This window comes from Clarias gariepinus, chromosome 24 (assembly GCF_024256425.1).
Source record: "Clarias gariepinus isolate MV-2021 ecotype Netherlands chromosome 24, CGAR_prim_01v2, whole genome shotgun sequence".
Taxonomy (NCBI): Eukaryota; Metazoa; Chordata; class Actinopteri; order Siluriformes; family Clariidae; genus Clarias; species Clarias gariepinus.
This window is the reverse complement of record NC_071123.1, coordinates 12,253,855-12,279,632: the sequence shown is the minus strand read 5'-3', so window position 1 is coordinate 12,279,632 and position 25,778 is coordinate 12,253,855. Positions and strand designations below refer to the sequence as shown.

General features: G+C 40.2%; 1 protein-coding gene across 7 annotated transcripts in view; it reads left to right on the top strand.

The window, feature by feature from the left end:
• The window catches only part of mcc (MCC regulator of WNT signaling pathway), a 355,742-nt gene that overhangs the window by 121,672 nt on the left and 208,292 nt on the right, over positions 1 to 25,778 (top strand). For all 7 annotated transcript variants that reach the window (XM_053485491.1, XM_053485493.1, XM_053485497.1 and 4 more), the window contains one exon: positions 15,755 to 15,871. In XM_053485491.1, the coding sequence (XP_053341466.1) occupies positions 15,755 to 15,871 (117 nt within the window). The remainder of the gene's footprint in view (positions 1 to 15,754; positions 15,872 to 25,778) is intronic.

Sequence of the window (25,778 nt, the reverse complement as noted above, 5' to 3'; positions counted from 1 at the left end):
GAAATCACACAGATCACTAATACACTTTAAACCATCACCAAAACCTTGCAGTCTCTCTCCACTCAGATTTAGAATCAGCCACTGTCAGGAACGGCACTGTGGGATGCTCAAGTTCCATGTTGCTTCACTTATAAAACTTTTACTGAGAAAATGAGGAGAGTTTTAGATCGTTCCTTCACAGGACATCAGGCAGCGAACCAAATACTTCAGTTACGCCAGGGAGCACGTTCTGTCTCTGACTATTGATTTCTAGGTGCCATTGACTTTGGCTCCCTCTTGTGACTGGGACGAAAAAGCTCTTTTCGACTGTTTCCTCCATGGGCTTTCAGACTCAGTTAAAGACAAGCTCGCGGCTCATAAACTTCACTCAAACCCGCAGGGACTCATTGACCTAGCAACACGTATTGACGCCCGCAAGCGTATTCGACGATCTGAACGGCAGGCTTGTCTCACAACATGCACCTCTGCACCAGCCTTAGTCACTCCTGAGGTACCCTCTGAACCCATGCAGATAAGCCGCACACGCATCTTACCCAAGGAACGCCAGCGCCGCAGAGACAACTAAAAGGGCATTTTAGGGATTGGAGTCCAACCTGCCTCTCTTCATGTCTATGCTCCGCCCCTATGGGCCAAACCTTGTCCACACCACAAGAGGTGATCCCTCCTGATAAAGGTGAGTATCATGACCTAAGTCAGGTGTTCAGTAAGTCACGGGCCGTCTCCTTACCTCAACATCGCCCTTATGTGCGATTGACCTTCTTCCCGGCACCTCTACACCCAAGGGGCGACTTTACTCCCTCTCTCGCCCTGAGAGAGAGACCATGGAACAGTACATAAAGGAGTCACTTGCTGCAGGGATCATCTGCCCATCCTTTTCACCAGCAGGGGCAGGGTTCTTCTTCGTAGAAAAGAAAGACAAATCCCTCAGACCCTGTATTGATTACAGATGGCTAAATGAAATCAGGGTCAAGAACCGCTACCCCCCTTCCTCTGATGTCATCAGCCTTCGAACTTCTCCAGGATGCCCGTGTCTTCACCAAACTAGATCTGAGAAACGCCTACCACCTTGTCAGGATACGGGAGGGTGATAAGTGGAAAACCGCCTTTAAAACACCCACCAGCCATTATGAGTATCTAGTGGTTCCTTTCGGCTTAACCAACGCGCCGGCAGTGTTTCAGGCTCTTATAAATGATGTCCTCAGGGATTTTCTTAATGTCTTTGTCTTTGCTTACCTGGACGACATCTTGGTTTTCTCACGCTCAGTCAAGGAACACAAATCTCACGTTCGCCAGGTCCTGCAATGGCTACTTGAGAATAAACTTTACGTCATGCAAATGCGAATTTCATTGCTCCTCCACATCCTTTTTGGGATATTGCATCTCCCCTGAGGGCATCCAGATGGACCCTACCAAGGTGAAGGTGGTCACTGACTGGCCAGTACCGTCATCAGGACGCAAATTCCAACGCTTCTTAGGGTTCGCCAACTTTTATCGCCGCTTCATCCGGAGCTACAGCATGGTCGCGGCCCCACTTACGACTCTCACGGCTTCTAAGATCTCATTCCAATGGAACCCCCAGGCAGACATAGCTTTCAAGGATCTTAAACATCGCTTCACCACTGCTCCCATCCTCATCTTTCCCGACCCCTCCCTCCAGTTTGTCGTGGAAGTAGACGCATCTGAAACTGGGATGGCGGCCATCCTGTCTCACAGGTCCACAGAAGACAATAAACTTCACCCATGCTCCTTCTTCTCCCGCAGACTCACACCCCCTGAACGCAACTACAACATTCGGGAGCGTGAACTATTGGCGGTCAAATTGGCCATAGAAGAATGGAGGCACTGGCTGGAAGGGGCCGACCACCCATTCTTGTGTGAACTTACCATAAAAATCTGGAATATCTAAGAACGGCTAAAAGCCAGGCACGGTGGTCGTTATTCTTCTCTCGTATCCAGTTCACGCCGTCGTAACGCCCTGGTTCCAAGAACGCTAAACCTGACACCCTCTCTTGGCAATTCTTCACCTCTCAGGACGCATCCACGATGGAGATTATCCTTCCTCCCCAGTGTCTCGTGGCAATAACCCGGCTTACTGTGGAGAAGCTTGTCCAGCAGACATTTGAACGGGAACCAGGCCCAAGCATCGTCCCACCTGACAAGCTCTTTGTCCCAGTCTCTGTACGACCACAGGTGTTAGACTGGGCTCACAGTTCCAGACTGGCATGCCACCCTGGGGCAGCATGCACTCTCTTCCTTCTTCAACAGCGTTTCTGGTGGTCCACGATGAAGGAGGATGTCAAGAACTTTGTGGCATCCTGTGACACCTGTCTCAGGAACAAGGTTACCAACCGCCCTCCTGAGGGTTTCCTTAGACCGCTTCTTATTCCCCACCGCCCTTGGTTCCACATCTCCATCGACTTCGTTACCGGCCTACCACCATCTCAAAACAATACCTGCATTCTGACCATTGTAGATCGCTTCTCTAAGTCTGCATATTTCATACCACTACCGAAACTCCTGTCTGCGAAGGAAACAGCCGAACTACTAATCAACCACGACTTCCGACTTCACGGACTCCCGGTCGACATCGTCTCGGACAGAGGCCCCTAGTTTTCTGCCTAATTCTAGAAAGCCTTTTACAACCTCGTCGGGGCTAACCCCAGCCTTATTTCTGGATTCCATCCCCAAACTAACGGCCAAACGGAACGAATCAACCAGAAGCTGGAAAAATCTTTAAGATGCATGGCCACCCGGGATCCATTCTCCTGCAGCCGCTTTTTACCCTGGGTTGAGTACGCCCACAACTTGCTCCCTACCTCCTCCAAAGGCATGTCCCCCTTCCACTGTTGCCTGGGCTATCAATCACCCCTCTTTACGACCCAGGAAGAGGAGGTAGCCGTACCCTTAGCCCAAACCTTCATCCGGTGCTGCAAGAGAACATGGCAGCGTGCCCGCAACCAGCTACGGCGCACCGTAAGTGCCTTCCAACGCCAGGCAAATCGTCATCGGTCACCAGCCCCTAGATATCTTGTCGGCCAAAGGGTCATGTTTTCTGCACGTTACCTCCCCCCCAAAACCACATCCAAGAAAATTTCACCAAGATTCATCGGACCTTTCACCATCACCCGGATCATAAATCCATGCCCTGTCCGACTAGCTCCATCACTCTCTATGCGCAGAATCAATCCTACATTTCACGTCTCCCAGATCCGTTGACTGCTCCCCTGTCCACTATCTCCACCCATTCAACCCCCTCCCCCCCTTGACTCATAGATGGAGGCGAAGCCTTCACAGTCTGTAGACTCCTCAGGTCTCGCCGGCGTGGTCGTGGTCTCCAGTACCTGGTGGACTGGGAGGGCTATGGCCCTGAGGAGCGGAGTTGGGTACCAACCAGGTTCATCCTGGACCGCTCCCTAGTCGCTGACTTTTATAGACTCCACCCTGAGGCGCCAGGTGGCATTCTTGGGGGGGGGGCTACTGTCACAACCCGTCAAGCTACAGTTTTGCCATGATCATATAAGCACCCCTGTTCCATGTTCCTAACCACCCCTTGCATCTCGCCACCTCACCTTCCGCTCTTAGAAGAGTGGTACCTGGTGGGGTCTTCTGTTTTACTTTACAGCAGGGATCCTGTTAGTATGCGCTCACGCGAGTGTGACTAGGGATGTTCCTTGCTAATTTTTAAACGGTTTTGAAAATGGTCTATCCGTTAATTTGTGTGTGTGCGCACGCACATTTTACACACACACACCCTGCGTGCACAAGCGGAAACACTTATCTGTCGGGATTTATTTTTACATTTTTTTAAGGTAAAGTACAGGTTAATTTGTTTTATTTTTACTTTATATTTTGTATTAATTATTATTTAATTATTAAATAAATGTGTGTGTGTGTTTGTGTGTGTGTGCATGTGTGTGTGTAATATGAAATTTAATTTAATATAGGTACAGTGGTGTGAAAAGCTATTTGCCCCCTTCCTGATTTCTTATTCTTTTGCATGTTTGTCACACAAAATGTTTCTGATCATCAAACACATTTAACTATTAGTCAAAGATAACACAAGTAAACAGAAAATGCAGTTTTTAAATGATGGTTTTTATTATTTAGGGAGAAAAAAAATCCAAACCTACATGGCCCTGTGTAAAAAAAAAGTAATTGCCCCCGGAACCTAATAACTGGTTGGGCCACCCTTAGCAGCAATAACTGCAATCAAGCGTTTGCGATAACTCAATAGGATTCAGGTCAGGACTTTGATTAGGCCACTCCAAAGTCTTCATTTTGTTTTTCTTCAGCCATTCAGAGGTGGATTTGCTGGTGTGTTTGGGGTCATTGTCCTACTGCAGCACCCAAGATCGCTTCAGCTTGAGTTGACGAACAGATGGCCGGAAATTCTCCTTTAGGATTTTTTGGTAGACAGTAGAATTCATGGTTCCATCTATCACAGCAAGCCTTCCAGGTCCTGAAGCAGCAAAACAACCCCAGACCATCACACTACCACCACCATATTTTACTGTTGGATGATGTTCTTTTTCTGAAATGCTGTGTTACTTTTACGCCAGATGTAACGGGACACGCACCATCCAAAAAGTTCAACTTTTGTCTCGTCGGTCCACAAGGTATTTTCCCAAAAGTCTTGGCAATCATTGAGATGTTTTTTAGCAAAATTGAGACGAGCTTTAATGTTTTTTTTGCTTAAAAGTGGTTTGCACCTTGGAAATCTGCCATGCAGGCCGTTTTTGCCCAGTCTCTTTCTCATGGTGGAGTCGTGAACACTGACCTTAATTGAAGCAAGTGAGGCCTGCAGTTCTTTAGATCAGTGGTTCTCAAACATTTTCTGTCATTCCCCACTTAAGAGGGTGGGCGAATTTTCAAGCCCCACTTGTCAACAAAATGATAACCAAAATGGCCAAGTGTACTATTTATTGAAATATTAATTTTTAAACCAGTAAGATCAAATAACACCAAGTTCAAAACAGATAAAATACACGTGCAATTGTTATAACAGGCTTACTTTGTTACTCATCTAGAGCTTTCTTTCAAAGAAGTCGAGTGACTTATTAACGTAACTGGGGTTTGTTGTCTCTAAGTGTCTTCCTACTTTGTCTCATGCTGTCTGCTGCCAGCGGTTTAAGACACAAAACACACACGGGTCTCTCCTCTGCCCCCACCATCCCAACCATGAATCCAAGCGCAACATAGGCTTCATCATGTTTTCCTTTCGGCTGGATTTTTGGTTGATTAGGCTGATGATGCTGAACAATGTAACAAATGTATCCATTGATGTTATTATGCTCACTACATACTGTTTGCTACTGTGTTATGGTCTAAAATCCCCCCCCCCCCCACACACACATAATCTCTTTCAAATTATATATTAGAACATAAATTCATAGGTTTATGGTTTACAAATGACCAATTATAACAAATGAATTTAATTATAAAATAAGCAATATAAAAAAATTTGTATAGGAGAAAAAATATATAAATTAGGCCTCTATATTTTTTTTCATATAGCACATGTATATTTTTATATTGCTTATTTTATAATAAAAATCGTTTCCTGTAATTTTTCACCACGAACAATATTTATTTAGTGTAATTTGTGATAAATAATTTGTTATTTGTACATTGACAAACCCCTGCATGATAAATGTGCCATAAAATAATCATTTTGGGGGATTTGTATTAATCGTCACGACGAGTGTCACGTGCCTAGGGTTAATTATAATAGTTATAATATATTTGATGATAATAAACCTTTGAATGCATGTCCTACTATAATATTTGATAGAGATTATGTAGGGGGGCAATCCGTGGCAGGGGGGCATTTTAGCGCATAACACCTGTTTGTGTCCGCGGTAAAGTTAGTTTGATATTCGCATCTCCGAACTCAATAGCTGCGTAAATAAACCCGCAAATAAGATACCCACATATATTTCCTCTCTACATTGTCTTTAAGCTACATCCGCCTCAAATTATACATGTTTAAAAGCATAAACACCATTATTCTCTACGGCGCAACGAATGATTTAGGGATCATCACAAAATGCCGCACACCAACAAAAAGCGTAGAACGATATTGATCTTCCCTTCTGTTCAGCGCCTGAAGGATCAAAAAGTAACTTTGTTACCACACTGGAAGCTAGAAATGCGAGACTAGTACTGCCTGATAAAATATTATGTTTAACAAAAATACAGAAACATCAGCATACACATTGGAATAAATGAAATGACATATATAATACCGAATGTTTCCTTATATATTGTTCCTCTAAAATTAACATGCCGACGTTAAACCGTTATTGTTGCTCTATGGTTCCACTTTTTCTCTGACGTTATTTTAATTTACTTGTATTAATGATCCATTTCTTTGTGTGTCATTATTTAGTTTCGAGTGTCCGATAAAGTAAATGAAGATTAAATAAATCAATAAAGAAAAGCATGAATTAGAATAGGTACTTTCCTATTATTTTCCACTAATTTCCTCCCGTTCATTGCGCCCCACCTGTCATGTCTGTATTCCCCACTAGTGGGGCGCGCCCCACACTTTGAGAACCACTGCTTTAAATGTTGTCCTGGGGTCTTTTGTGGCCTCTCGGATGAGTTGTCTCTGCGCTCTTGGGGTAATTTTGGTCGGCCGGCCACTCCTGTGAAGATTCATCACTGTTCCACGTTTTTGCCATTTGTGGATAATGGCTCTCACTGTGGTTCGCTGAAGTCCCAAAGCTTTAAAAATGGCTTTATAACCTTTACCAGACTGATAGATCTCAATTACTTTTGTTCTCATTTGTTCCTGAATTTCTTTGGATCTTGGCATGATGTTTAGCTTTTGAGGTGCTTTTGGTCTACTTCTCTGTGTCAGATAGCTCCTATTTAAGTGATTTCTTGATTGAAACAGGTGTAGCAGTAATCAGGCCTGGGGGTGACTACAGGAATTGAACTCAGGTGTAATAAACCACAGTTAAGTTATTTTTTAACAAGGGGGCAATCACTTTTTCACACAGGGCCATGTAGATTTGGAGTTTCCTCCCTTAATAACGTAAACCTTCATTTAAAAACTGCATTTTGTGTTCAATTATGTTATCTTTGATGTTTGATGAGCAAAAACATTTGTGTGACAAACATGCAAAAGAATAAGAAATCAGGAAGGGGGCAAATAGTTTTTCACACCACTGTATACTACCATATCATATATTTGTGTCCAATACTGTTTTATTTTACATTACAGTTTGTAATTTACTTTTTGTAGTAAAAAAAGCTTTTTTTGTGCTTCATTACAAGCAGTTTGCGATTGTATTTTAAAATGTAACCTACATATCTACAGTATAAGCATATTTAACTACTTCAGCAGTGAATAAGAAATTTGGTCGGTCTGGCTTTTAGATAAAGTTCTTATTTGATATAATTTTATTATTAAATTAATTATCTTATTATAAACATCATTCTTATTCTCTATATTCTTGTCGAGTATAGTCCTTCATGTCTGCATCTTTTCGCACGCGTTTATTATGCTTTTGATCAAAACGCTGCCTTTTGTTAAGACTGCGGTTTTATACACGCCGCTGAATGAATTTTAGATGAATTGTAAAGCATCTTTTTAGGCCCAAATATTTATTTTTATTTATGGACAGGTGTATTACGAAGTGAAGACCTGTTGTTCAGTTGTTCCCTGCACGTTGTATCTGCATGGAGAGATTTTGTGTGTGTTTGTGACATTATCTTCTCCTTCAAACGTGCTTACAACCAACCTACCCTACAACGGGGCGCTGACTGCTGATCAGCGTATAGTAGCCTGTACATGCCAATCCCTTCCCACAAAATAGTGTGAATGTCTGCAACAATCACTAACCATTAAAATGTTAAGAATGTAATTAAACACGAATATATAAATTATATTTTCTTTATACATAATATTTTCATATAATATATATAAACACATGCTAGGGTACTTTTACTACGCTGAAGTACCATTTAAAGCTATTTATTCATTTATATTCTATTTGCTTACTAACTACAGAATGCTTTAGTAAGGGGCTTCAAAACTACGGCAATATGAATGACAATGGAATATTACAGAACTTACGAGTTGACGCCCATGCACCAATCACTAAGCAATAAATTGTTGGATTCGAATTAAAATGCCAGTGTATTTAATTAAATTCTTAAATCATTGTGTTTACTGCATAACCACCGGAACAAAAGGGAGTGTAAGGGCCATATTTCATTCTTGTGATTTGTTATGTTTATCTTATTTCAGTTTATTAGTTAAGCATTAAGCATTAAGTATCATACATATAATTTGTATTGTGACATCATTTCATGGGTTGTTTTGTGACATCATCCCACAGTTATGCAGTTCCATGTCTATCACGCACGTTAGTTGTAGTTGTTGTTAAGACACGGAAGGATACAGAAAGGTGTGGAGCACACAAGCTTTTGACCGTGAGACAGTAAGCTAAAAGGAATACAGTAAAATAAGTTGTTGTAACTGTAATCTATCGAAACTACAGAACACAGCAAGCGACTTGTCGTGACTACAGTGGATTTATGCAAGAAACTGTAACAACCGTTGTTTTTGATGTTGAAAATAAACAAGAGACAAAGAAATCAACGAAACGTCTGATGTCGTCAGTGACACTGTGTAAGTAAAGACACGCGTCAGAACTTGTGAATAACATGCACCTACAGGGAGGAAAGTTTCTTTTTCCGTTTTTTGCATTGAGTTTATTCATGCAGGACTTTTAGTATTCATAGAAAAAGCAACCTAACAGTGTGTTTAAAGTACCCGAAATAACACAGAATTTTGACCCAGCATAAACAACCCAACAATGTGTTTACAGAAACCCAGCATTTTTAAGTGTACTACTGCAGTACTAATGAATGAAGGAAGCGCAGTCAAAGCCCGGGGATTCTGCGTGCTGTTGCGTTGTATTCAGCGAGTAGCATATATTTTTGTGTTTGTTTCATTTCATGTCTGTAGTTTTATCGATAAATCTGCTCATATCTGTGCACGCGTTTATCAGCCTTTTAATTAAAAAGCCGCACGCGCAACTCACTTTCACTTTGCACAAGGCAGTGTTTTTTGTTTAGTTTATATTTAAAGCGCAGAAACACAATGAAACAATAATGTTTTAGGCTAACATATAGTACATCTTTGTAGTCTTCTGTGCGGGCGCGTTACAATAATAATGAGAATAATAACAACAATGAATTCGGAGCACTACTACTAATAATGATTATAATACTGAAGGAGAAAGCACAGTCAAAGAAGTGTCAATGGGCGCTTAAGAGACATAATACATTTTTGGCTTTAGAAGACACACACTACTTCAGACTGAAACATGACTGCCCCCTACAGGTACTGAAGAGTGTATATATATATATATATATATATATATATATATATATATACATACATATATACACAGTGGAACCTCGGATTACGAGCATAATTCGTTCCGGAAGTGGGCTCGCATTCCAAAACGCTCGTAAACCAAATTTTATTTTCCCATAAGAAATAATGGAAACTTAAATTATTCGTTTTACAGCCCAAAAAATAAATACATAAAAATAATTAATACAAAATATTAAGTAAAAATAAAACAAATTAACCTGCACGTTACCTTTCAAAAAAGTTAAAAATAAATCCCGGCAGATAACGTTTCCCTTTGTGCATGCAGGCGCTGTGTATGTGTGTGCGTGTGTGTGTGTGATGCTAGAGTAAGTGAAGACTCTTGCTTTCAGCCCCTCCTGTCTCTCTTTCCTTATCTTATACATTAAAACTTGCTTGTGGATCCTGCACTTAAATCCAACTAAAAAAACTACTGAAGGACCAAACTCAGGCTCAATATCCTAACTTAAATCTCACATTCGCGTTCACACACACCGGACTGTGATAAAAATAATAAATCAACGTCTCTCTCCCGCTACACTGTTTTATCTATAAAAAAAGCAATAAACATCGCAAATGACACTTGTGTGAACGCAAACTAACAATCACTGGTGTAAAGTAAAACAAACAAACAAATGACCCAGCACCCTACCTCTGAAAAGATTTGCGACAGAGTTTCTCCAGAGAGCAGTGTGTGTGTCTCTTGCCTTCATTTGTGTGCGCGCGTGTGTTTGTGAATGAGGGTTTCACACACACACAAACACACACACCGCGATGAGGAAGAAAATAGATTTTTAACCCCGTATTGAGAATTTCTTTTGCCTTACTCGCGCACACACGTGTGTTATAAGAAACAGTACACGCTGTACACACGCGCTTCCGAACACATAATAAAATATGTTTCACACACACGTTTACTGCTTGCCGCATGACCCCTTTTCCCGAAACGTGCATTCTTAATGGCCAGGTCTGCATTTTGTTACACAGCTAAATTCATGGTTCCATTTATCAAAGCAAGTGTTTCAGGTCCTGAAGCAGCAAAACAGCCCCAGACCGTCACTCTACCACCATCATATTTTACTGTTGGTATGATGATCTTTTTCTAAAATGTGGTGTTACTTTTACACCAACATAATGGAACAAACATCTTCCAAAAAGTTGAAAATTTTGTCTTGTCATCCACAGAGTATTTTCCCCAAAGTCCTGGGGATCATCAAGACGTTTTCTGGCAAAACTGCCAGAAAGGCAAAACTTTCTAGCCTAAAGGCAAAACTGAGATGGGCCTTTATGTTCTTTATGCTCAGCAGTGGTTTTTGGGCTGTGGAATAAATAATTTGAGTTTCCATTATTTCTTATGGAAAAATCTGCTTTGATTTATAAGTGTTTTGAAATATGAGCCTGCTTCTTGATCGAATTATGCTCGCATCACATTTTGCCCTAGATACAACCCATGCAAAAGCCTCAATGCAATATTTTTTCTAAATAATTTGTTTTATTAAATAAAACCGTATTAAAATGGAATTCTGTGGGAATCTCTTCTGACCTTCCACGCATAATAGGTGTAAAGTTTTACTGGTGGTCAATAGGGGTTTTTAAAATGAATTAACAAGACAGAACTGATGCCTTTGCCTAAAATTAATTTCTTTAGCAAAACATAAAATAGATAAAAAATTAAAAAATTTAATGGTAGTAGTTAACTCAGAATTGGATTTTATGGATTTTATGTTTGGTACTCCAGGTACTGGATGCCTCTACCTCGGTGGCAAGCTTTCAGAAATCGGCAGGCGGTGTAGGCTTCAGCGACGTCAATGATACAGGGAGGGTGGGAGTACATAATAGGCTCAAGGCGAGACGGCGTAGATGGGATGCATAAAATGTGAAAAACAGCCTTAAGGTCGTGATACTCGGGGCACGTGGGTGAGCTCCAGTGGTTCATCCGCCTGGGCGGGGTTGCGGCATGACGTGAGGGCAGCTCATAAGCAGGTCATGGAACAAGATGGGCTCCAAGCTGAGATCAAGTTTCCGGTTGTGTCGGATAAACCAGGGGAGGCCCAAGACGACTGTGTCATGAGATCCCTCCATGATAAATAGCGAACCTTTAGACTGAGGAAAGGAGTCCTGTGAGTGATGGAAGGGAGTGGGCTCCCATCGATGGCCTGAACCTTAAGATGGGTCTCCAAAGGCAGAGCAGGGATTTCCAGGGCCTTGGCTTAGGCGGCATTGATTAAGTTACGGTCCAAACCGGAATCAATCAATGCCTGCACCAGGTGGGTTCGTTGTTCGTGAATGAGGAAGATGGGAAGCAGTCGGCGTTGGTCTGGAGGTCTCTTTGGAGCAGTGCCCTCTAGCGCTCCCAGCTGAACTTGAGGGTTCCTCCTTAAATTTCCCTTCTTTCATTTTTTAAATTTATTTTCTGTTCTTCAGTCTTTTATTTTAAGGTCTTTTATCATAAGGTCACGAGCAGTTGTCAAAGCATTTCACTGCATATCGTACTGTGTATGACTGTGTATGTGACAAATAAAATTTAAATTAGAATTTTTACTGGACAGTTCTTAAGTACATGGTTCAAGTTACCGCAGTAGAAGCAGGCTCCCTCCACTCAGCGGCGCCGCTGCTCCTCTGACGAGACGCGGGTTCTGCCCAGTTGTATTGGTTTCACCTGAGGGTTGGGTCGCGGGAGGACTCTGGGTGGTGCACTCCTGGCCACTCTCCAAAGGCGGAGACGTGAATCCACTCGGACAGCCAGATTCATGAGCTCTTGGAGTGATGACGGAAGTTCTCGAGAGATTAGCTCATCCTGAAGTGCTTCTGTCAGTCCTTCAAAGAAAACATCACTCAAAGCCTGCTTCTACTGGGGTCAGGGGTAGCTCAGTGGTTAAGGCATTGGACTACGGTTCGGAAGATCCCAGGTTCAAACCCCACAACCACCAAGTTGCCACTGTTGGGCCCTTGAGCAAGGCCCTTAACCCTCAACTGCTCAGATGTGTAATGAGATAAAAATGTAAGTCGCTCTGGATAAGAGCGTCTGCCAAATGCCTAAATGTAAATTATTTCACCCGCTGGAAAGAGCTAAGGTGATGAGTGATCAAACACCCTCTTCATCTCTTTAGCGAAGTCCTCGTAATTAAAGCAACAGGGGTTGTGAGAGTCCCAGAGAGCAGTACTTCATTCTCGAGCCTGTCCTGATAGGAGCGTTATAACATATGGCCAATGTCACCTTCATAGGTTGGGGGGGAGGCAGGGAGGTGTGGTTCCCGTTGCATGGTGGAGTCCCCATGTTGCGTTGGAGAGAGCTGGAGCCGTTGGAGCTGGGTCGTGACATCAACAAGGGTTTGCTTGGTGCTGAGCAGCCCCTGGTGGTAAGCTCAAAGTAGAGCACCCTGACTCACCAGTGCTGTTTTCATGCGATCGACATCTGCTGAATTTATATCACTTGCTGGATTATTTTGTCACGAAGCAGAGCAGAAACGAGGTGAAACCAAGTGCAGATGAGTGTGCTATTACAACGTTAGATGAGAGCAAGGTAGGAATGCGGAAGCGGAGGTCAATACCGGGAGACGTAGACATCTTAGACGTCAACGTAGCGTCTAAGCCAAATTGTAAAAAAACGAGAGTCGTAGTTAAAAGAGGAAGTGTTAGGTCAAAACCGGGAGATCAAAGAGCGAGGCAAACAAAAGCGAAAGCGAAAACGAGAAACAAAGCGAGTGTGGCAACGTGAAATCAGAAGAGAAAACAAACGCGAGAAAATCGAGGCACGAAACACACAAGATAATCCAGCGTTTAAAGCAGCGCGGAGAGCTGCTTTAGGATAGGAAATAGGAAACAGGTGCGCAGGAGGGGCGGAAACGGGGCCGTAGAAAAAAGCGCACGAGACAGGTAAGAATAACAAAGGCGCGTGTTGACAGTGACAGCATGAGAAAAAGTGCAGACAGGACGTAAATCATGACATCAGCGTTGGAAACAATATTATTTTAAGCTAACTTATTATAAACAATTCTTTGTTGTACTTCATCTTTTTGCACGCGGGCATCCTTAATTTTTAACAAAACATAATAGTGAGCCGGTCGGCATGTTATTTTTCATATAACTTAAACAACTTAATAAAGTAAAATATACACAATAAATTAATAGTTGTGTTTGCTTTACACTTGTGCACTTGTCCAAATAGCTTTTTCAGTGTCCATAGTACCATATCATATATTTGTGTCTAACGCTGTTTTATTCATAACAATTCCGAATTGAAAGCAATGAAGGAGGATTCAGTGACACTCTGCAAGAGGAATTGCAACCTTTTGTGTGGAATAAAGCGCATTCTTAATGGCCACATCTGTATCTGCCTTAGGACCTAGTACCAGAACTACTGTCTTATCAGCATTAAGTAGCATGAAGATAATGGACATCCTTAGTCCAAATTCCCTTAGACATTACTCAACCAAATTAACCTGACGTTTCTCATTGGGCATTGCTGACATATACAACTTTGTGCCATCAGCATAATACATAAAAATATTACTGAGTTTACAAATGATATTACCTAAAGAAAGCATGTACTGTATAGACAAAAAAAGCAGTGGCCCCAAAAACTGAACGTTGCAGAGCACCAAAATTGACTTTAGTATATTTATAGTTCACAATTTCCATCTACAGAGTGATAACAATTAATGAAATAAAATTTGTGCCTGAAGAGATTTAAACTAAACTTAAGGCTCATGTTCAATACAAGGTTCTCAACATATTGGGGCATGAATGGCAGAGTAATGTTTAAATAGCTTATTGTTATTAACTGTAAATCTATTTTAGCTGAGATTTGATATGGTGCTTTATTGTGGTATTCTGTAGGTGACCTACGGAATAAGGACCTAATTACTTTAAAACTTAGCCGTCATTGGCAAATAAGTTTTCAGCAGACATTTGACAGGGTTAAAGGTTAGGCACTGGTATCAAAAAGATCATTATAATATAAAATTTTCCATTAGGCATATTCTCATTCTATTGTTCTCATGAGACCAGGATAAATGTTTCAATATAAATTTCATGGGAGGCATGCAAAATTCAGAGCAATATGGCTGCTCAGTCCCAAATTGGAAAAAAAGGAATTTGGGGAAAACTGTTGGTCCTTTTCCTGTTAGGGAGAAGGGACCATGCAATGAAGCCTGTATGACTTGCAATAATCGTCAATGTTTTCGTGCTATGAATCCAGAATGCTTGCAGATAATATTAGGGGAAGGGGGAAGGGAAAAAGGAAGCGGGAACCTAGGTTAAAAAATAAAATCAATACTAATGCAATTGTTCTAGACCTATTGCAGCTAACATGTGATAAGTGCAGTACTATATGACCTTATTACTATCATGCTTGTTAATCTGTCTCTACAGTACATACTTACACTACATACTTACAAATGAGCTACTTGTTTACACTGCTTGTGTGTTGCAGTCTACTGTTTTATTTTAAATTCAAATTTAAATTTTATTTGTCACGTACACAGTCATACACAGTATGATATGCAGTGTGAAATGCTTTTAAACTTGTGAAAAAGTGAAATGCTTTATTTAACTTTAATACTAATGTATATCGTTTTTCGAATTGCACCATTTTAGCATTTGCACTCCTAATTTGTGTACACTGTAAAACAACAACATAGGGTTTTTTTTATTGACCTTCTCATGGATAATTTTTTGTGTAAAATTTTCACCAATTTACATTTTAATGGTGATGTGGCTGATGTCCATTGCATCAACACTAACCGTCACTGTGCTCTAGTCTAGTGAGTGCAAGTACTCCAGGAGCTATTTCAGATAATGCAATTCCCTAATCTGTTTGTGTCAAAGTCAACTTTATTGTTAATTCTGCTACATGTATACTACATACATTGTATGATATACAAACAACACTGTACAAAAATTTAAATGTAGTTTAAATGCAAGATATCTCCTTACTGTAAAAGTGCGCCAAAGATGTCCAACCAGAATGTTATAAGATTTGGGCTGCTTCACTATTTGTAATTTGCTACAAATGAGAAAAAATCTGACCTCCATGCAACGCAATAATAAGAGTCCAGAATTTCAGACATTAAGCAGGCAGTCCAGTAATCTTTCTACCTTGATGGTATCCAAGAATTGGAAAAGGAGCCTTGGTGTCCTAGCTTTGTAGTGTATGACAATTACTGAAAATTACTCACTCAGTCACATTCTGCTAACAGTGGCATGGATTATTAACTATTTTTTCCTTAATAAAGATGGAAGTATGTACAAACTTTGCATGATTGTAGACTGAAAGCCACTAAAAATTAAACTGTGTTCTTCCGCTGTTGAATTTTTCAAATTTCCCTCATCAATACCTTCTCTTGATTTGTGGTCCTATAGGTAACGAAGCTGCAGACTTGTCTACAGAGTGTGCAGCCTGGTGAAGGTCCGTCTCCTTCTGGACGAGTCATCAACTCAATCACAAGCAGCAGCAACAATGACCTCCCTGTAACCAAGGTCACACACACACACACACACACACACACACACACACACACACACACACACACACACACACAGAAGGACAACAACACTTAAATGAAAAAAAAAAAAAACATGACACCTAATGTGAAGGAAAATGCAACAGCAAAATAACATGTGCTTAAATTCAAACTTCTTACATGTGTAAAAAATAATGTAAGTAAGATATTCTTCAGGTTTAAATTCAGTCACCTAGCTGCACTATATCATTCTTTTTTCCCCATAAACATGGTGGTCAAATCAGAATAGGTCCCCTGACAAAGTGGTGTGTGGCAATCACCATAGAGTGTCAGTGGACCTGACTGTCACCCACAACATTAGCCCCTGGTAGCAGGTAGATCATAAAAGGTCTTGAAAAGCTCATCTCCTGAGCAAAGATTAGATTAATCTTAATTAAAGCAACAAAATCATGGGTAAAGCTGGTAAATAAAAGGGAAAGGGGTGACAGGTGTGCAGGCTGAAAATAAACTTGAGACTGAGTAAAAACCTGGAGTGAAATGAGGAAGGGTGATCAGATCTCCGGGCTAGGGCGTGGCACTGTTGCATCTGTCCTGCAGAACTATTGATTACACCTTTTAATATATTTTTTTAAAATCTTAGTAGTAATATAATTTGACTATTAATGTTAATAATAATAGCTACTGGTTAATTACTTATCATTATGACATTAGGTCCAAATACAGATCTGGCCATTAAGAACGCACGTTTCGAGAAAAGGGATCCCGCTATGAAAATGCCCTTCATTACCTGTAGGGGGCAGTCGTGTTTCAGTCTGAAGTATTGTGTGTCCACTGAGCCGAAAATGTGTTATCTCTCTTAGGCGCCCATTGACATCAAGCGACAGGGCTCATAAACGTGTCAAGCTCAAACAGTAAATACTGATGCTTTTTCCTTTAACTTTTTTTCATTTAACTGTGCTTTCTCCATTCAATATCATTATTAGTAGTAGTAGTAGTTCCCCTGAATTTATTATTGTTATTATTGTTATTATTATTGTTATTACCCACGCGTGTGTGCAAAAAGACTACAAAGATGTATATGTTAGCCTAAAACATTGTTTATTGTTTTATTGTGTTTCTGCGCTTTAAATACAGATCTGGCCTTTAAAAACGCACGTTTTCGGAAAAGGGATCCCACGACTTGCCGCGGTTGCGCGCAGCAAGCTGTGAAAATGGCCTTCAATACCTGTAGGGGGCAGTCGTGTTTCAGTCTAAAGTATTGTGTGTCTACTGAAGCCGAAAAATGTTATGTCTCTTAGGCGCCCATTGACAGCAAGCGACAGAGCTCATAAACGTGTCAAGCTCAAACTGTTATGTATTTATTCATAATTTTCATTCAGAATTATTATTAGTAGTAGTTCTCCGAATTTATTATTATTATTATTGTAACGCAATGTGTGTTGTAACGCATTGTAACGCAATGCGTGTGCAAAAGGACTACAAAGATGTATGTATAACAGTATTGTTTTATTGTTTTTATGCGCTTTAAACGAAGACGGGTACTGGTGGCTCAGTGGTAGGTGCTTCGCCCGCCATACGGGAGACCCGGGTTTGATTCCCAGCCAGTGCTCAATATGCAAATAGATATAGCCATTACATTATCAACTTATGCTTCAGTACTAAATGCATGTTTGCAATTGAGAATTTTTTTTTGCTTAAGCTATGAAACACATTAGCACTCACCTCACAGTTACTATAATTTAATGATTATCATAAGCAAAAAGTGTAAAACAAAGGATTCACATTTATTACATTTTCTCCCAGAGCGGGATTCGAACCATGGTCTGGACGATTTTATAGGATATACGGATATTATACGGATATTATTTAAACAACGCCACACCACGTGGAAAGCGGCAAAAATGCTTCAATTTTATTGGCTGTCACTGAGTGTCAGCTATTCACGACTGGCCCCCGCGGAACGCAGAATCTCCGGGCATTGACTGCGCTTTCTCCATTCGTTATTACAGGGGCGGACTGGGACCAAAAAATGGCCCTGGACTTCCTGGCCCACAGCAGCCCACACCATAATACATTGGCTCATTAATGTAGAGATACATTTTTAACACCAGTTACTAGTATAAAAATATAACACAATACAGAAATCAATGCTATTTAAACATGTTATTTGAAGTATCACTGAACATATATTGGGTCAAAGAAACGAAAAAAAAAAAAAAAAGAAGATCAAGACAAACAACATATAAATCTATAAAGACAATATTTTAAAAGGAATGGCAATAAAACTAACCAGGTAAGCTGAAATAAAATCAGTAGCAGCAGTAGCTCACGCTAGTAAATTTGTTACTTATTTTAATTATTATGGTAGTCAATATTAACACGAAATAATGCTGAGAAACATTATTTCAATTAATATTGACCACCATCATAATAACTAGCACAAGTTAGTGCTGCTACTAATTTTATTCTGTTTGATTGCCATTCTTTTTACTTGGCTCTGGTAGATCAGGGGAGACGTGTTGGTCATCATCAGCATGTAGTCTCGCCCGCGGAGCAATTCAGTGTAGAACCGCCACTGCCTATTTTCCACCACATCACGTACTTCCCTGATCTCGGACTAAACTCCGCGCTTTGCTTTTATAATGTGGAGCAAGCCCGAGATCATATTAACGTAGCATTCATCATTCAAAGTTATTCATATCAGTGTATAGTAAGTGTGATTTGAAAAGTGCTATAACTCCACCTGCCACAGTTTCAGCCCAGTGGAACAATCTGACTACATGTGAAGTGCCATGAAAAAGTATTTGCCCCTTCCTATTTTTTTTCTTTGCATAATGTCACACTTGTATAGGTGGAATTTAACCTAAACACTTTAGGTGAGAACGTATAGGTTAATATGTATAGGTGAGAACAGCTGATTCACACTTGGGGAGAGTGAATAATTTGCATTTAAATGTTGTCTGGCATTGTAAGCACACGCAGTAACACTAAAAGAACAATAGGATTAATAGGAATAGGAGGCACTGAAGAGGAGGATTTTAATTTAGACTATAAAAAAATTAACCTGCGTCTATTTTTAGGCGTGCCAGCTGCCACTTTTTAGTCTTATAATGCCCATATGACATGCTGGTACAGAGCTGGACATAGCTCATCCATGCCAATGATCCCGGGTTTGCACCCTGCGCTATAAAATACGAGTACGGCGGCCATCCGCGGACAGCAGCTCCTGCCTCCGTCCGCTCGCGCTGACTCTTCTTTAAAGTCCCTGGGGCGCGTTCCATTTGCCCCGTTTGCATGCCGCACTTCTGCGTTGTGTGCGCGCGTCTCACTCACAACGTGTAGTAAAATCCACTGTAAACTAACAAACCCTGAGTATTTTATAGCGCGGATTGGAAGCCCAGGATCATTAGCAAGGAGAGCTCTTCTTCATCATTCGTGCCTAATTCCGCAGCCCTGCTTCTTCGCATATCTGAAGGAGAGGCCGCCTAACTAGTGAGCGAGGAGCGATATTGATTTGCGCGGCTGAAAAAAAACTATTGTCCTCAAAAATGTAACAGATGAGGACTCTGATTAATGTGCAAAAACTATATAATAAAACTATATAAGACTACATGCCTTTATAAGACTCAACTTTTATTTAAGCACACTCACAATAACGAAAAAACGTGATTTTATAAATGTTTGAAAGCAAATAAGCTGCGCTGTTCTGTATTGTTTTTGGTGAACTTGAGCGCGTCAGAAAATGAACGCAAACGTTTTTTTAAATGGTCAGAGTCAGTCTGCTTGCTGTTTTCCCGACGCGTTCATAATCATTAGTCTACTTCTGCCGTGTAGTAAATCTTTACGAATCTTTACTACACGCTCTGGAAAACTTCATGCATGCGGCTGAGCGCTGATTAAAACTATGGAGTAAATTAAAGAGGAGAATCACGATGCCGAATCAAAGTCCTGAGCCCAAACCTCATTTAAATTAAATTAACAAATACTATAAGTAAAAAAAACAATAGCCCACGTTTAGAAACCGTTTATAAATTCTTTCCGACATGAGTTGGCCCGGTGTTATGCGCAGAGCGCCGGAAGATTTCCTGAAGCTCCGAAATCACTGGGGCATTTTTTCTAAATAGATGCTATCGTTAATAACTGATGGAGGTTTTGAGCTGTATACACACACATTTTTGAGGGGTTTAAAACAAATTAGTCCGAGCAGACCTACATGAAAGGTGAGAAGTGAGTAACTGCGCGCGCTGTCGCGGTGTATATACTGTACAACACACGTTTATCAACCTTTTGATAAAAACGCTGCCTTTTGTAAAGTGAAAGTACTTTACAAAAGACAAACTGCTTTATTTTAGTCATGAATTCACAATCACATCACATTCCAGCTATTATTTCCAGCCGTGGTTAAATAATGTATGAAATAATTATTAAATGCTGGACACAAACAGCAAATATGATGATTATTATAAAAAGCCCGAAGAAGTTTGTGGTCATAAAATAATATTTACTTAATAATATAATATATATAGTTCATTCATGTCTTCTGATGATGACACATCTGTAAGCGAGTAGGCAGGATAACCACGCGATTTTGTCTAAGGACTCTCACACAAGGCGAGCAAGGGAAAGACACAAATTTAACCCGCGTCCTATAAACACATACTCGAATCAGAAGGCAAACCCAAAAAAATTTGTACTCACGATTTGGCAGACGGACAATCTGGACCAACATGGGCGAAACTCAATGACTGAGTGGGTGTGAAGCGTAATCTTGTCTCCTTTTATGCTTCCTGTTTCGCGACCGTACTACTTCCGGGTCCTAGTTCCGGTTGCAGAACGGGTATGTGTGACACTTGTGGCATGTATCTACACAAAGCACTTCAGTTTCAAATAATAATTCAACTCTGAACTCAAACAGCAAAAGAACATCATGATAATAATAATCAAAAGAATAATATTGTTGCGTTTTTTACTGCTACGAAGAAACTTGGAGAGACGAGTGAGCTTCCTTGCTGCCTAATGCAAATGGCTGGGAGTACTTTATTAAGCACAGCACTAGATAGCATGAACAGCACCTTCACAGAAGAACCACATTCACTTTAGCCTCGGCAATAAATCAAAACATTCAATAGAACACACACACTTAACACACACACACACACAACCTGGCCGAAGCCACTAACCCAAACAAGTATGGCGTTATATTCCTGCCACAATTCTGAGCGTGGGGTTTGTCATTTTGAGAGCAGACAAAGCACGTTATGCGCGTGCAGTGTCTCCACTGCGCGCTCAACATGTTCTCCAAGCATGCGCGACTTCTCGATTCTGTTCGCGCTCAACTCTGCCTGCATGCGCGTGCAACATTTATTTTCTGTGCGCGCTCGACTCTGCCTGTACTCTCGCTCAACTTTGTCCAGTGTTACAAAACTGCCACAAAACTAGCCAATCAAAGACATCCACACACTACTTCTGATTGGCTGTTCCTTCTCTATCAGCGTTGTAGCGTTGTAAATAAAGGTTTATAGGTAAGGCGACCGAGTTGTACGATTTGAATTTTAGTCGATGTAGTCCAACAATGAGCTATATGGATAATTAAATAAGTAAAAAAAAACATATAATAGACAAATGAAACTGGTATATACCAATACTTCATTGAATAAAAAAATAAATACTATACTATTTGTTTGTAATATTTGTAAATAAATACAACTTTATTTACAATGCTTCCCTTATTTAATTACTTTTTTATTTGTATATAATTATAAATAATAATAAAAATTAATTTTTTTATAAATTTCTTTTGATTTTGTAAAGCTGCTTTGAGACAATGACCATTTTAAAAGCACTATACAAATTATAGTATGCGTTATGCGGTTGATATTGCCAGCTGATAGAGAAGGAACAGCCAATCAAAGTTGAGTGAGCATGCAGGCAGAGTCAAGCGTGCACAGAATTAATAAGTCGCGCGTGCACAGATTTAAGAAGTCACGCGTGCACTGTGAACATGTTCAGCGAGCAAGAAGACACTGCATTACAATGGTACTTTAGCGTAGTAAAAGTACCCTAGCATGAGTTTTATATATATATATATATATATATATATATATATATATATATATATATATATGTAATATGGGTGAATAGTGGTAAAGTGGGACAATGGGTAAAGTGGGACAGTTAAGCTTAATCATTTATATCTTTGCATGGATATGTTTTTATTACTTAAAATCAACAATGAGTTCATCATTAGCAAGTATGTGATAAAAAAAATCTGTGGCTATGACATCACTTTCAGGGTGTGGCACATCATATTTAACAACCTTGCAGTGAACTGTGATGGTAAGTAAAATGACATAGCATTCTGAGGTAAATAATGTTAAGGTTATAAAAATAATAAAACTCATGGATCATTTGTAATTCTCATATATTTTGTTATAGGATGTAATGGTAATTCTGAATGGTAAAAAATCACATTCATATGAATCTTTTTTTTTTTTTTTGTGATTTTGACACTGTCCCAGTTTGCCAATGGCGTATTGTTAAACTGGGACAGGGTATTACTGGCAAACTGGGACAGCCATTCAAGTCATTTTAATGGAGGAATTGAGTTCCCTTTTTATATGTCCCTCATAAATTTAGTTAGTTAGCTAGATATTTTAACAAAGATTGTTAAAACTACTAATTAGTTCTCACGCATTCACCGTGAGACTCACGCGATTGACACTTTTCACACGCTCTCACACCACACATCCATTTTCTCACGCACAGAAAAATCGTGAAGCAAAGAGGACACGGAGTCCGACAGACTAGACAGAGCAGGTTGCAGGTTACTTATGATATTAAAAAAAATCTCAGCTCTCAGATTCTGTCAATTTTATTACGAAATTCTAACAATAAATACCGTTTTGGCGCTTGTAAATCTGACGTGACAGATCCCTAATTTTAAGTGTCCCAGTTTGCCAATAAAGGTGTGCCAGTTTGACAGTAGCGCCTTGAAAAATGTGGTTTGGGGTCATTGTATGTTTGAGGAAGAGTTGTGTTTAATGTTTCTTTCTTTTTTTTTGTGTATAGTATAGTACAGCTCCTAAGCTATTTAGAATAGTATCATATGAGCGGCTAAGACATTTGGATCATAATAAAAAAGTATGCATACTATACATTTTCAGAAAGTGTCAATATTCAATTTTATTTTTATAGCGCTTTTAACTATTTACATTGTCACAAAGCAGCTTTACACAATCAAAAGAATTAAGTTTGTATGAAATGTGAATGTGTATGAATCAAAATGATATGATTGTCCCTGATGAGCAAGCCGAGGACGACGGCGACAGTGGCAAGGAAAAACTCCCTGAGATGGTAATAGAAAGAAACCTTGAGAGTAACCAAACTCAACAGAAAACCCATCCAAATCTGGGTGAAAACAGATAGCAGGGATTGATGTGCATAATATTATGCAAGACTGGAAGTTCAGTATAAGAGGAGATGTGCAAGTCCAGTTTGTTTCTGGAGGCTCAGGTAGACTGTAAGAAATTCCAGTCCTGAACTATTGAGTGACTGAAGTCACAAGTCCTCAGAGAACAACTGTCTGCATTAGTCTAGGACAGGACCACCTTTATGGAAAGGCGGAGCATCCCCAGTCACCACACGCATCCCAGGCAGACCACACAGGGCATCCATGTGATGAAATCTCCAACCAAAAGCAGGACTCCAGGACTAGTTAGACAGGTCCAGAGGGCAGAGGAGTTCTGGATCACTGGCAGCTCAGGAGCGACATGTATAACTTGACAGAGAGATAGGTAGAGGAAAAAGGAGAAAGAGCAAAAGAGATGGAGAGATGGCAGTTAGGTATGGTCACAGTCGAACAATGTATAAGGTGAATGTATATTTAGTGCAGAGTGCAAGCAGAGACTCCGGCAAGACTAACTATGACAGCATAACTAAAGAGGAAGACCCAGAAGGAAACACAGACATAAGGGCTTCCTGAGATGTAAAGCAACCAATCACCTCACCGCCAACAAACCTGAGTGATCAATAAGAGTGGGGAGGACAGCATCTAAACATACCAGTTCACCTAATACTCTACATCCATGAGTCCCCCAGATCTGCTTTTTTACCTAAGGCTAATCTATTCACAAAAATGCTTGGCTAAATAAATAGGTTTTTAGCCTAGACTTAAACACTGAGACTGTATCTGAGTCCCTAACATTAATTGGAAGACTATTCCATAACTTTGGGGCTTTGTAAGAAAAAGCTCTGCCTCCTGCTGTTGTTTAAGTAATACGTGGTACTGACAAGCAGCCTGCATCCTTTGATCGTAGTAGGCGTGACGGATTGTAAGACACTAGCAGTTCACTCAGATACTGCGGCGCGAGACCATTTAATGCTTTATACGTCAAGAGTAGTATTTTAAAATCGATGCGAAATTTCATAGGAAGCCAATGCAATGTGGATAAAATAGGAGTGATGTGCTCGAGAGATGTGCTTCTGGTTCAAGTGAGGACTCTCGCTGCTGCATTCTGGACTAATTGTAGCTTGTTTAAGCACCTTGTTAAACAACCCGACAGAAAGGCGTTACAATAATCCAACCTAGACGTGATAAAAGCATGAACTAGTTTTTCTGTATCATTTGGTGAAAATATATTTCTTATCCTGGCAATATTTCTGAGGTGAAAGAATGCTATCCTGGTAATATTATCTACATGTGCTTCAAATGAAAGGCTGGAATCTATAATCACACCAAGGTCTTTTACTGTTGCACTTGATGGAAGAGAAAGGCCATTTAAAATCACAGTGTGATCAGAAAGCTTACTTCTAGCTGCTTGTGGCTGTCCTATGACTAGAACTTTTGTCTTATCAGGATTAAGCAGAAGAAAATTAATTAACATCCAATCTCTTATGTCCTGCACACATTGCTTAACTTTAGTAAACTGTTTTTTCTTATTTGGTTTTGCTGAAACGTATACTTGTGTGTCATCAGCATAACAATGAAAACTAATACCATGTTTACAAATTATGTTGCCCAGAGGAAGCATGTAAAGGGAAAAAAAGCAGTGCCTAAAACGGAACCCTGTGGAACTCCACTTAAGTCCATGAGGAATGGTCACCATCTAAATCTACAAACTGATAACGATCAGTCAAATAGGATCTGAGCTATAAGAGGGCCGTTCCCTTAATTCCTACTCCATTTTCTAATCAGTGAAGGAGAATACTATGATCAATAGTTTCAAAAGCTGCTCTATGGTCGAGTAACACAAGTATAGTGACGCAACCCTGATCAGAGGCCAATAGGAGGTCATTTACTACTTTAACAAGTGCTTTCTCTGTGCTGTGATGAGGCCTAAATCCTGACGGATACAGTTTGTTTATGCTATTACTATGTAGATATGAACATAGCTGCTGTGATCATACATTTTCCAGAATTTTAGAGATAAAGGGGAGGTTTGATATCGGCCTGTAATTGGAAAGCTGACAGGGGTCGAGGTCAGGTTTCTTTATTAGTGGTTTAATAACTGCTAATTTAAGGGATTTAGAAACATACCCACTGCTAAGTAAACAGTTAATTACTTTCATCAGGGGTTCTGTTATTGCTGGAACTATCTGCTTGAGAAAATGTGTTGGTATACAGTGGTTACTCACGCGGAATGTCTATGACTGCCATGCACTCTGTCGCGGCCAACGGCAACAGCCAAAATAAATCAGTCACGATTCAAAGTAATTTGTGAAATGACCGCCAGGTGGCGCAAAGGGACATTTTGCAAATGGCTGCAATTAATTTTGTTTAGACAGACTCTGTTTCTATATGTATATTGTTATTGTTATTATTAAAGAAAACAGCACAAACAACAGCTCAAGGGCTTGTAAAAACATTTTTATTTTAAACGGTAAAAATGTCAATTTTGGAATCCACAGACGCTTAGTGGTCCGAA